General features: G+C 36.9%; 1 protein-coding gene and 2 long non-coding RNA genes across 4 annotated transcripts; 1 reads left to right on the top strand and 2 right to left on the bottom strand.

The window, feature by feature from the left end:
* Window positions 1-1783: 1783 nt before the first annotated feature.
* Window positions 1784-3315, bottom strand: LOC131437787 (vacuole membrane protein 1). The gene has a single exon (XM_058607360.1). The coding sequence runs from the start codon at window positions 3053-3055 to the stop codon at window positions 1877-1879; it is 1179 nt and encodes a 392-aa protein (XP_058463343.1). The 5' UTR covers window positions 3056-3315; the 3' UTR covers window positions 1784-1876.
* Window positions 3316-6686: 3371 nt separating this feature from the next.
* On the top strand, window positions 6687-7534 carry LOC131437589 (uncharacterized). The gene is made up of 3 exons (XR_009230794.1): window positions 6687-6797; window positions 7083-7339; window positions 7398-7534. It is a non-coding gene; the product is annotated as an uncharacterized LOC131437589 (long non-coding RNA).
* A 1-nt stretch (window position 7535) lies between these two features.
* Window positions 7536-8382, bottom strand: LOC131437588 (uncharacterized). 2 transcript variants are annotated; one of them, XR_009230793.1, is made up of 4 exons: window positions 8272-8382; window positions 8091-8212; window positions 7731-7959; window positions 7536-7668 (listed from the first exon to the last, which is right to left on the bottom strand). It is a non-coding gene; the product is annotated as an uncharacterized LOC131437588 (long non-coding RNA). The 2 variants fall into 2 exon arrangements; XR_009230792.1 differs by having other exon boundaries at window positions 8091-8382.
* Between the last annotated feature and the right edge of the window lie 5557 nt (window positions 8383-13939).

Below are 13939 nucleotides of genomic sequence, written 5' to 3'. Positions count from 1 at the left end.
CATTTGTTCACGATTGAACACGGTTCGTTTTTAATATTTATTAAATAAAAGTGACTAGTTGCAAAGTGTGAAGATGATTGTGTTAGATGTGCTCTTCGATTTTTGTTTAAGCTTGTTTGTAAACAGTACCGCTGAACTGTCAAGGATGAATACTTGTTCATTTGTGTCGTCACGATAAAAAACCTAATTAGGTTTTGCACGAACATGACATAACCTTACAAAAATGAACAGAATGAACTTTTTTTGACAGTCGACGTGTACTTGTTTACAGTTTAAAAGTTCATCAGAAGTTCATCGTTCGACTGTAAAAATTGCAAGTCGCCTCACACATAACAGATTCATACATATATCGCTTCTTGATGTTGGAAACACATACAGGGCAATCTTTTCAGTTATTTTCACTCTGGAATACGTTTTTAACAGGCACTTTTTCGTCATTTTTCAATTTTTAACAAGCAGTCGCAAAACACAACAAGTACACGGCAACTGTCAAAGATGAACTTGATTCATCGGTAGTTCATTTGTGTCGTCATCGTGCAAAACCTAATTAGATTTTTTATCGTGACGTCACAAATGAACAAGCATTCATCCTTGACAGTTCAGCAGTACTGCTTACAAACAAGCTTAAACCAAAATCGAAGTACACGTCTTAAACAATCATCTTTACAATTTGCAACTAGTGTCTTTCATTTAATAAATCTCAAAAACGAATCGTATCCAATCATGAACAATTGTTTCAAAACTCTATTTAGGTGATATGGACCGTAAATGGTCTCATCCAAATTGTTTACAGACAAACAAAAAAATCTCTGTTTACAAACAGTACTGCTGGACTGTCAAAATGTGTTCATTCGATTGAGGTTAGCAGTGATGGTAAAAAACCTAATTTTTGTCATTTTTAATTATGACTAAGGCTGTGAACCATTTCGCGGTTAATTTTAACTTTTGGTTAAAATCTGACACTCGAGTGGTTAATTTGATGTCAAAAATAACCCTGCTCGAGAGCATGGTTATTTTTGTCAGATCGATAGTTATTTTCCAACACTGAAAAAAATCTCGCAATGAAAATTCTAATACTAATTCTTTAGTTGAAATTATTTCCAGTGGAAAATAAACCTAAATAACTTTCCGTCCATCAAATTTTGAAATGGGTCGCCGTTTTAGTTAAATTTAACTACTCGACACTAAATATCCACTCGAGTGTCAGATTTCAACCAAAAGTTAAAATTAACCGCGAAATGTTTCACAGCCTAAGTAATGATGTATTTCAAATTTGATAGAAATCTCGTTATTACTGCACCATTACACGTTCATTAAAATAATATTCTTTTTATTAATGACATTTTTAATGACTCGTGTAAGGGCCGCTATTCGTCTTCAAATTTAAATTACGAGTTGTTTCCTGAACTTAGTTGAAAAGTACCATCTTTAAAAATTTACCATTTTTTTCTTCTAGAGATTTATACAGGAAATTTTAATAGCTATTTACTTGAGAAGCAAACACTACATTTTTGTCGGTTCCATTTAAGAAATACAAATGTTTTAGGTAAAACCGTCGTTCATTTGAAAACAAATATTTTTTGGAAACGTTTTTTTACTAAAATCTATAAAATTAAGAATAAGAAGGCGCATCAGTTGCTTCAATACAATTTATTAGCAAATCCTAAAAATTTCGTCAACTGATTCTAACTTTGGATAGCGTAGACAACCTTCTTACTTCTTTCCTCATTCTTCAGATAAAAAGTTAATGTAACAGGCTATTAGGAAATAAATTTAAGAAAAGTTTGTGTATGATTTTTATTTAATTTAGAAATACACCTATTTTTATATACAACATTGCTAGCCGATACGTTACGAAATAAAACATTAACATTATTTAGACATTCTTCTTTGGATTTCTAAGTTTCTTGTGGTAATTTTGAGCTAATGAGCTAATTATAGAGGATATGAAGAAACACACCATAAATATAACAAAGTATTCAAAAACACTTTGAATGATGTTTGATGAGTTTTGTGGCAGAGATGTTCCTTTATGTAGTCTATTTTTCTGATTTTGCAGAAAAGCTTTGAATGGCTCTTGTAATTTCCGACCAATCACCGGAATTAGTACTAACATATCTACTGCTTTGTCGACAAGGTTTTCATTGAATGCAATAATCACAAATATCTTCTGGATGTGCATCTTGACAATAGCTTTGCCGATCAAAGTGGCTCCGAAAAATGTCCAGAATGGAACAAGAAAATGCCCACAGGTTATACCAGCGAGATCGAAAAGCGGATTGGGAATACTGGCACACAGTAGAATCCCCATAAATCCTACCTTTTCCACAAATTTTTCCATCATCACTTTACCACGTTCAAAAAGGTTCAACTTTTCACCGTGCTGCTTTCGTTCCAGGAGCTCTTCTATTTGGTTCATGGGGTCGTTTTGATCCGTTCCGGACAGTCTAGATGCTTTCGCCATAAAGTACGGTGGAAGTTCACCGAGTGCTGTTCCTGCTCCCCATAGAAATGCTTCAAACCTCACTTTCGCCATAATATTCCAAATTGAGGGCATGACACTGCAATTTTCATCATCGGGACATACGATTTCATTAGGGTACGGTGGTTCCGGAAAGTCTAGAGAGTTACATTCGTAAGCCGCCAACGTCACACTGGCAATATGAGGTCCTAAATATAAGATGAATGTATGAAGACCCGTTCCAAGACCAACAGATGAAAGTACTCCAAGTCCAGCCCAATAAATTATAAATAATCCTTTCGCCTTAACTAGCTGAACATATTGCTGGTGATAACCGGGCATTTGACATATTATGAACATTATAGTTAACAGAATAGCGAACATCATCACAAGCTTTCGGTGAAGCATCAGTCTTTTCCCATAGTGTTGTAACAAGGACACTAACTCCATTGCCGCATACTTCAAAGTTCTCAAAGGTGATTTCCACAATACCAAATTTTCTGTTTTCAGTGGCAGCTTTCGAGTTTTCGCCTCACCATCTGAAAACTTGAGGTTATTTGCCTTTACTGCATTTGGTTTCCTGACGCGAGGCATATTAGCTGTTTTATAATCACTTAACAAAGAACTACTAGTTTTTTTTAGCAATTACTGTTCAGTGTCGGATACACCGGAGCAAAACAAATTATTTCTAGTTCACTTTCAAAGTATAAAATGAGATTCCTTCGTACCAAAAATGAATTATTCTGGGATTTCCCTCGAGCTTATATTTCTCCACAGAACTTAATATAGATTCTTGGTAGAATTAGAGTGGTGTTAGAGTTGTGCATGACAAATAAATTATCACGTTATCAAGTTGCTGTCTACGGAAGAGATGCCAGGTTCACAGATTTTCTTGAAACTGCACAGATTAAAATAATCAGCTATTTTGCGAAAAAAGGCAAATCTTTCAAAACAAAACAAATCGAGTATCTATCTCTCCTACCCTGAATAAAACTATGGAACGTAAAATTCTGATATAAAAACTACGCAATCTGTCTGCTTGTATGTAGAGTAAATAACAAAAATGTTGAGTGTTTGTAATGTGGATTTTATAAAATTACATGTTGTTCATACATTTATACATTGAATGAACATATTCAATAACTACATTTCGATGATATCATCCACATAGTTGATATTATTCCGAAAATATACTTTATTTTTAATAGAATGCACTGTTATTGGGGAGCCATCAAAATCACTTTGAAAAGTTCAATACTTCTGATGACTTCGAAAGCAAGAAAATCTTTATCAAATAGACCACATTCCCATAATTGACAAACAATATACCTAAATGTTATCTGCGATTTTCAAAATCTAAACGATTTCTAATAGTTCAGTCACGCAAATCAAAGTGGTGGTAAGATATAAACCATTTCTATATCTTGTTCCGTATATTTTGCAAGAATATGTGGAAAATATGCTATCAGAATCAATATTTCGGCAGTAACCATCGTGTATTACTGTAAACATCGTGAGAAATCGTTTACCGCCTGCTCGGCCATCCATGGAAGTTGACCATCAATGTCAACTTCCCTCTCTGAGCAGCCTAGATAGCCGTGTAGTGTCGGTAGCGGTTTCCCAACTGGCTAAGAATAACGCTACGGTCCACCTGTACCGGTGGTATAAGTCCACCAAACAGGTAAGCCGTGTGGCATCCGGCGGAATTATTTTTTTTACCAAGAATTGATCCACTGTACAGTGGTTCAAAAGTGCAATTTCACGCTCTTAATTGATAACTCATAGGATCGTGGTTTTTGAAGTACAGTATCTTCAGCAAAGTTGCTCAGAATGATAGACGCCATCTTTTGGCAAAGTTTATTTATGTGATTAATACCCCTAAAAGTGAGATAAAAATTTTAGTTTAGCTCAGGGCCAACATAGAGACTAAATTACTTCGACAAAGTTGTGCAGAAAGTTATTTCAAACAAGTTTGCTGAAAGTACTATTCCCGTAGCTTGAGTGTAATTCATGATATAATGTATTTTCTGAAAAGGGTGTCCAAAAACCAGTTTTTGTAAGAAAACATGTAAATTTTCAATTTATATGAGTTTTTCATGTTATACAAAGTTTTTCATCTTTAAAAACTACACAACTTTCTCGAACACACTGTGCTGCTATCATTTCAGTTTAATGAAATAAAGCAATTTTTCATGTTTTTTAAAATAAAATTCTAACTTGTCTGTTATCAAAAGGCGCAGGAAGGCGCATATGAGACTACTTACATATTAAACTACTTCAAAAGAGCTTTCATACCGTGGTTGAGTTACTCGTCTGCGATCGTCTGCAGGCGAAATATGTTCTTTTCAAATATCCTTGTCCTTGAGATTTGCGATGATTAGGCTCATTGTATTTCATATCAGATTTCAGTATATATTCCTTACTATGGTACTTGCTACAAAATATTTTTTTGTTCACATTGAAGTCTATAAATTGAATAGTTTAGTTACTATTTTGTCTCGACTTTTAAAAACGTCATCATCAAATCGAATTAAGTTATGTCATCTTCTGGTAGAGAAAAGTATGATAAAAACTCATTTTTTAATTATATGTACTTATTTTATGATAGCTGATAATGTTCTTAACCAGCTAAAAGACTCTTAGCATCGTTCGACTGATTATTCTTGGACTGCTTTGGCCATTCACGAATATTGGTAAAGAAAGGATCTAATTACTAATTCATGGGATCCCGATTCGTAAGTGATCTAGAATGCTCGCGTGTATAATACTCCCGACATCTGTATAAAAGAAACTTTTTAATCATTATGAACAGTACAATACAGCAAGCGTTGATCGATCTCCACTTTAATTTATGAATAGAGGATATTTATCCGCAGAGCTTTTCTATAGAAAAAAACTGACCAAAAAATGACATAACGTAATTCGACATGATCATTGCCTTTTTTCAAAGTCGTGGTATCTTATCTTACTTTCAAAAAACGTCTGTAATTATCACTAAGCTTTTCTATTTGTAGACTTCGATGTCCATAAAAACCTTTTATTGTGAGAGTGTCCATGGTAACGAATATATACTGAAATCTGATCTGATATACAATGAACCTTATCATTACAAATGTCAAGGACAAGGATATTTGAAAGAAACATATCTCGCCTACAGACGATCGCAGACGAGTAACTCAACCACGGTATGAAAGCTCTTTTGAAGTACTTTAATATGTAAGTAGTCTCATCTGCGCCTTCCTGGGCCTTTTGATAATAGACAAGTTAAAATTTTATTTTAAAAAACATGAAAAATTGCTTTATTTCATTAAACTGAAATGATAGCAGCATAGTGTGTTCGAGAAAGTTGTGTAGTTTTTAAAGATGAAAATTTTGTATAACATGAAAAACTCATATAAATTGAAAATATACATGTTTTCTTACAAAAACTGGTTTTTGGACACCCTTTTCAGAAAATACATCATATCATGAATTACACTCAAGCTACGGGAATAGTACCTTCAGCAAACTTGTTTGAAATAACTTTCTGCACAACTTTGTCGAAGTAACTTAGCCCCTATGTTGGCCCTGAGCTAAACTAAAATTTTTATCTCACTTTTAGGGGCATTAATCACATAAATAAACTTTGCCAAAAGATGGCGTCTATCATTCTGACCAACTTTGCTGAAGATACTGTACCTCAAAAACCACGATCCTATGAGTTATCAATTAAGAGCGTGAAATTGCACTTTAGAACCACTGTGCACTGGTTTCCTGTTCCATGTCGTAAAAGGCCACAAAAATAGGAACTCCTAAGCCAAGGTGTATTTCCGTGCCGATGGCTGAATGGTTGCAGGAGGTTAAACAATGCAGTCGTGAACGGAATATCTTGGGGTGTTCCCTTACTGTGTTAAGCGAAGCTCTGGCACAGTGGACGACTTCTTTCTTCGCAACTCGTGGGATTTAAATGATAATAACATTTAAAAAAATCCTTACATGGTTCGCTATAGGCGATTATAAGCCAATATATGTGGTTTCTTGTAGTTGTTGTACGGTTGGTGCTGGAGGTGGAATGTTCGTTACTCTAATTTATAATGGTTAGAGTGGCACAAATCAATCTTCAGCATAAACGTACAGCAACTATGAATCCAGACTTCTTCAAGAAGGTAAAGCTGTAACAATATTGAATAACTGGCAACACTAGTGTTGAACCAGTTTACCATTTCCTTCTATTCGCGACTACGAAGTTGAGTTTGACAGCTTATGTGTGTGAAGTGGAAGTAAACAAGCAAAAGAAAAAAGTGATACATTTTCAAACGTACCGTTTTCTTCGATTTTAGTTTTACTCTTTGAATTGGTAAGTACCAGTGATTCTTAAAATCTTCGAAGATACTAATTCAGTTAATGTGTATAAAAAAATCGCTTTGTGTGATGTCTATTTTCCCATGTAAAAACAAGTGATCGGTATGCGAAAAAAAGTAAACATAATTTCAGAACAATATTCATGAATGAAAATCTACTGCTTTTTTTGAAAATTCTTTGAATTGTATTGAAACTGCATGTTTTCTATTTGTGTTGAAGTTTTTTTGTCGAAGTGCTAACTTTAAATGTGAAAATAATGCATTTTTCGATTCATCTTCAGGAGCCTTCAAAAGGTTTTACATGCACTGTGTTGATGAATTTGTCGGAAGTTTTTAGCTACGCTGCCGGAGGAATCCGTTCGGATATGGATGGATTTGGTTTATTTTCGACTTGTCTACAGTCATCCTCCAAGTGTCGAGCCGCATACAATAAAAGTTTACACTAGCAGTTAACGCTCTGCTTGGTTATTTGCATGTACTTGCAAAACTAGTGAAGGAAAATGCAAACATGTGATAGCTGTTTGGATCATTGATGGAGGTTTGTTTTTTTTTATCCGTGTTCCAGATCACAAAATTATTATTTTTATTTGTTACAGAAACTCGACTCAATAGAACGGTTAACATCCAACGAGATTAAAACGAGCGGCGGTCGGATATTCCGAACCGATAACATCATGTTTGAAGGACATTTGGCATTTGTTCATTAACTACATTTTATTGTCAGATGAATAAATTTAATAAATACATAAATAAGTTTATAAATTGACGACACTCGATAAAATTACAGCTCAACTCCTTAGTAGGGACAGGAAGCAGCGGGTACAGAAGAAGTCCTCAGAATTACTCGCATAGTTAGGAGGTTCAAACCTGAGAACAGAATACGAATTACAGTTGTGTGAATTTGAGCTAGAACAATATTCAATACTTACTGGGGGGAACACAATTTATTGCCAGAGAAATGTAAATTGCACCCAAGTAGTTTTCGTTGATTCGATTCTGAATCATTGAATCCATATTACGTATCGTTTATTTTACTTGTTTGGGAGGGATTGAATCGATATACTAATTCTGGAACATAACACTGTTCTTATCAGCATTACAAACACTGTCATGAAATGTTTTTGCAAGCCCATTCGAGCAAATTTTCAGATCCATGACCTACAATATTCAAAGAAAAAAATTCTTAAATAAATCTCAATTACCTTTCTCTGTATTGTAATGCACTGGATTGCCGCATTAGAATAACTAAGAATAGTTGTTTGATCATAAAATTTCAAATATTGTCTTACCTATGCGGATTACTAGTGCCGGAAGAGGAGTTTTTTCCCGCTTTTTACTCACGAAATACCAGCAATGATGTACCGCAAAATAAGTTTTAATAACTAAATAGAATCTTTTTAGTACTTCAACGCTGAAAAAATCAAATGAGCAAACAGAGAATTAACTAATTTTACTTGAGTGAAAAAGTACCCTGCTTTGTTTACATTCACTTCACACACAGATTAAACTTTCATAGATAGCAGCACCGTTCCTTCTAGGTCGCGAATAGATTTATTCATTAGCACACTAGTAGTAGACGGAGTAAGAACAAATATATTTTCTCGTCGTTAAACCTCGTGTTTCATTTTTGTTATTCCGACACTTCTTACATGGTGTCAGAAGTGGGGAACAAATGCTAGATTTCGTGGAAAATCCTGATCTAGACGTAAAGTACTTCTAGAAGCAGAAAAGTGAAATTTAAAGCTTGCTGAATAGTCCATATTTTCCTGAACAATGAATCGAGAGCAATTTCGTTGTATTGGTGAAGCATCATCGTGTTATGCAGTACACAATAGCTGCCTGCGCTAATTTCTGTGTGTTAGCTCAACGACAGGAGTGAACAAACGAAACAGTATAAACGAAAACATTGTGTGTGCTGCTATCAAGAAAATGGATCAAAGGTTGCCGCAGCCCTTGGACTGTACAAATTTGGCCAGAGAGTGGCCGAAATGGAAACAACAGTTCTATATTTACATGATCGCCAGCAACAAGAATGCAGATGTGGAATGCAACAAAATTGCAACGTTTTTGTGGCTCGTAGGAGAGCGCGGAGTGGAAATATACAACACACTTTTTCCCAACACTGGGGATGTCAACAGTATGTTCGGTGTGGAGCCGGTGAACGCTGATGATGATGCTGGTGAGCAAAATGTGCAACGTACGTTAGCGGATGTAGTCACTGCATTCGATGGTTATTGCCTACCTCGAAAAAATGTCGCCATGGAAGCATTTAAATTCAACATGATCGTTCAGAAAGACAAACAATCGTTCGCAGATTTTGAAACTGCCCTTCGTACCCAGCTGGCGTATTGTGAATTTGAATGTTCTGCTTGTCATGCTTCATATTCGGATCGGATGCTTCGGGATCGTATCATAATTGGTGTCCATGACAAGAAGCTTCAACTAAAGCTGCTCGACGGGAAGGATGAACCATTGCAGAGTGTAGTGGAAACTTGCAAAATATTTGAAGCGGCGACTGAGAACAAGCAACTACTGGACAACAAAGTACACCATGAGATGCACGTCGTTGTGGAGGAACCTGTCAACGGACCAAAAGAAGAGATAGCGATTGTGAAGAGGGCGCAGTGTTACAACTGTGGACAGAACTACAATGCAAAACATCGTCAATACTGCCCGGCGAGAAACGTCAACTGCGATGCTTGTGGACGTCGTGGCCACTTCAGAAAGTTTTGCAAGTTATTAAAAAGGGATGATAAAACAAATCGGAACGGTCGTACAATGGAGGACAAGCCTAAGCAAACCAGAGAGGCTGTGTACAATATCAACTGGCGTGAAACAGGTAATTGCAAAGCACATAGTTTCCAACGGGATTGGAATCAAAATGAATCGAAGATAAAATTAACTAGAACATCCGATTTACATTATAGAATAAATTCGAATTGCGGCATTGACAGGGTATCACGCGTCAGGTGGATCAAACGCTATTTGATTGAAGATACCCCAGTGGATTTCAAACTGGACACAGGGGCAGAAGTAAACTGTATTCCAATGAAGAGCGTAAGATTATTGAAGGTCCCCTTGCTGAATGATTCCTCCATGCCAAACATTGTTGATTACAGTTCAAATAAAGTTAACATTCATGGTCGTATCTCTCTTCCCTGTTTCGATCCAGAGAAAAAGGTTACTCATTACGCAATGTTCGTCGTCGTTGATGATTCATTTGAGCCAATTTTGGGACTCGAAACCTGTGTAGCTTTTGGTTTGATCAAACGTTTAAATGCTGTTAAGTGTGGTACTGAACTCCCTGTTGAAAAATGTGAGTTTTTAGAGCAGAATCGAGTGGTCTTTGAGGGTTTAGGTAAATTCCCTGGAACATGTTCTATCATTCTCAAAGAAAATTCGGTACCCAGACTTCACTACAAAAAGCGTATTCCTATAAGTCTTCACGATCGCTTAAAATATGAATTAACGTCTATGGTTGAACAGGAAGTAATTTGTCCTGTAGATTATCCGACAGACTGGGTAAATAACATGCAAATTGTTGAAAAACCAAACGGTTCTCTTAGAATTTGTCTTGACCCTAAACCATTGAATGCCTGCATAAAGAGAGAACACTTTTTAATTCCAAAGGCCGAAGACATACTAAGTCGTCTGTATGGTAAACAAGTATTCACGGTCTTGGACTTGCGTAATGGGTTTTGGCAAATGAAGCTTGATAATCAAAGCTCGGATTTGACCACGTTTATGACTCCGTTTGGTCGCTTCAAGTGGAAACGGGTTCCTTTTGGCATCAGCAGTGCACCCGAGATGTTTCAGAAGCGCATGGTTCAGTTATTTGGCGATATCGACGGGGTTGAAGTTTATTTCGATGATATGCTAATTTGCGGAAAAAATTTCAAAGAACATGATGAGATTTTAACAAAAGTTCTTCAACGTGCTCGTGATAATAACATCAGATTTAATCCCTCAAAAATTCAGTATCGCACTGATAAAGTGAAGTTCATGGGGCATCTTACATCCAAGGATACAGTCTCCCCAGATTCGTCGTATATACAAGCAATTGTTGACATGCCTAGGCCTTGCAATAAATCAGACGTTTTAAGAATTCTTGTCCTTTTGAAGTATCTCGGGAAATTTATTCCTAATTTGTCTAAACGTACTGCCAACCTTCGTAATTTAACGAGAAATGACGTTGAGTGGAATTGGACTGTTGCTCATGATCGTGAACTAGATGAGTTACTCACTTCAATTACTAAAACCCCGATTTTGACGATTTTTGACCCGGAAAAACAAGTCGTTGTGCAAACGGATAGTTCAAAAGATGGTATGGGTAGCGTTATCATGCAAGATGGTAAACCAATCGCGTTTGCCTCACGAACACTGTCAAAAAGTGAACAGAAGTGGGCACAAATTGAGAAAGAATTATTAGCCATTGTATTTGCATGTGAAAGGTTCCATCATTATCTCTACGGTCGAAGTTTCATTGTCCAATCAGATCATAAACCTTTGGAGGCCTTGATAAAAAAGGACATAGATGAAGTTACACCTCGACTTCAGCGTATGTTCCTGCATCTGTTGAAATATCCGGATATGGAGATTGTTTACACCCCAGGAAAACATTTACTTGTTGCTGAGATTGTCTGTCCAGAGCACCACTTCCGGACGATACTGATTTTAGTGAAGAGTTGAGTGGCATGATTCACACGGTTTCTCAACAGGTTTGTTTGTCATCCGATAATTACAAATATTACCTTGAAAAACTTAACAGTGATGATCGTTATAACCGTGTTGTCAATTACGTTGTAAATGGATGGCCCGCTTATCACAAGCTTGATGATTTAAGTCAACTCTTTTATAAGCATCGTGATTTGTTGCATTATGAAGATGGACTGTTATTCAAGGAGCATCGATTGGTAGTCCCTACGGGCATGCAAAAATGTATATCTAACTGGGTTCATGCACCACATTTAGGTATCGAAAAAACTCTGGCCCGAGCTAGATTGCAATTTTTCTGGCCAGGGATGACCAATGACCTAACTGAGCTGGTTAAAAATTGTTCAGTGTGTGAGAAATTTACTCGGAATTTGCAGAAAGAACCATTGGTACAATCTCCCGTACCGGAATATCCCTTCCACCGTATAGGCATTGATTTATATGAGTATGCTGGAATTGATTATGTTGCCGTTATAGACGCGTACTCCGGCTTCGTATTTTCAGAGAGACTACGAGCGAAAAATGCCTCACATGTTATAGAAATTCTAGATCGCCTCTTCTGCTTATATGGATACCCCACCCAGGTTCGCTGTGATAACGTCCCTTTTAACTCCGCCGCATTTGATTCCTATGCGAATAAGTGCAACATTCAGTTCATATTTTCAAGTCCTCGTTATCCTCAGAGAAACGGTTTGTCCGAGAAAGGTGTATCGATTGTCAAAAATATCCTCAAACGATGTCATGAGCTCCGAGAGGTTGAACTGTTTCCGTATCGTCTGCTAGAGTATAACTCTACTCCCGTTTTGAGTATGGGTCTCACGCCAGCACAGTTGTTCTTCGGTCGTCAACTCAAAACTCGTCTTCCGATTTCAAGTGAACTGCTTGTTCCTGCTAACTTAAACAGTAATGAAGTTAGAGCTAAGATAATACGAAAGCGATGTAATCAGAAATATTATTATGATCGGTCGGCAAAAGGCTTACCAGTGTTGCTTAAAGGTGATAAGGTTTTGTTCAAGAAGAATGATAAGGAATGGCATTATGGGGAAATCGTTAGATGTGTGAATGGAAGGTCGTATATGGTAAAGGATAGTTTCGGTAATCATTTCCACCGAAACCGACGTTTTATCACTCGTTCGATGAATGAAAGTTTTAATCCGAGTGATATGATGTACGAAGAGCGAATGAGCTGTGCAAAACCAAAATCACTGCAAGTAGCTTCAAAAGCTGATGTTTTCCAACCTAGTGTAACGAGCCCCCCTGCGGGTAAAATCCCTATACAAGAACCCGGTTTGTTCGAGCACGAATACTCCGGTTCATCGTCAAATTATGACACTGAACACGGTGGATGGGGAAGTCATTCTGAACTAGATGTCTCTAATACCTCAGACTCAACAAATTCAGGTCTACCGGCGCGTAATACCACTGAAAATTTGTATAAAACTCGAAGCGGTCGAACTGTTCGACCACCTCATAGATTTAAAGACTAGGTAGTATCCTTATCCTCATCCTGTTTTCACTGAACCATTGTACCCTACTAACCCCGAGTCACCGCGGGTAATCGGCCCCCCCTTACTAACATTAGGTTAAAAGAATATTGTTCGATTGTTTCATTCATAAAAAAAAGAAGAAAGCGTGTAACAATATTGAATAACTGGCAACACTAGTGTTGAACCAGTTTACCATTTCCTTCTATAGATTTATTCATTAGCACACTAGTAGTAGACGGAGTAAGAACAAATATATTTTCTCGTCGTTAAACCTCGTGTTTCATTTTTGTTATTCCGACACTTCTTACAAAAGCTTCTATAGCTTTGATTCAAGAACCATATTTCCAAAAGGGAAACTTCTACGTTGGAAAATTGTTAAACCCAGTCTTTGTTGCCTTCAACAAGATCGGTATGACTAATCCACGTGAAATGCCTCGAGCATGCATACTTGCAAATAGTGCTCTCGATGTTTCTCTCATATCGGAGCTCACAACTCGGGATATTTGTGCTGTCACAGTTGGTATGACTATTGATGGCATAGACAGGAAATATGTCTATTGTTCGGCATATTTACCGCATAACCAACCTTCGCCAAGCGATGACTTCAAAAAGGTTGTATCATACTGCTGCAAGAGTGATATACCGCTTGTAATCGGCAGTGACATAAATGCTCACCATATCATTTGGGGCAGCACAGATATAAATTCGAGAGGCTCTGATATGATGGAATTCTTGAGCAGTACAAACCTGCACATAGTCAATGCAGGAAACCGCCCAATTTTTGCGAGATCTGGAAGAGAGGAGGTTTTGGACGTAACTCTCTGCTCTGATAGAATTGCGCATGAGTTGGTGAATTGGCTCGTCTTCGATGAGCTCGAACCTTCGTTGTCTGATCATAAGTACATATTCTTTGATCATTCAAACGTTAAATTTGATAT

This window comes from Malaya genurostris, chromosome 3 (genome assembly GCF_030247185.1).
Source record: "Malaya genurostris strain Urasoe2022 chromosome 3, Malgen_1.1, whole genome shotgun sequence".
Taxonomy (NCBI): domain Eukaryota; kingdom Metazoa; phylum Arthropoda; class Insecta; order Diptera; family Culicidae; genus Malaya; species Malaya genurostris.
This window is presented reverse-complemented; position numbering and strand designations above follow the sequence as displayed.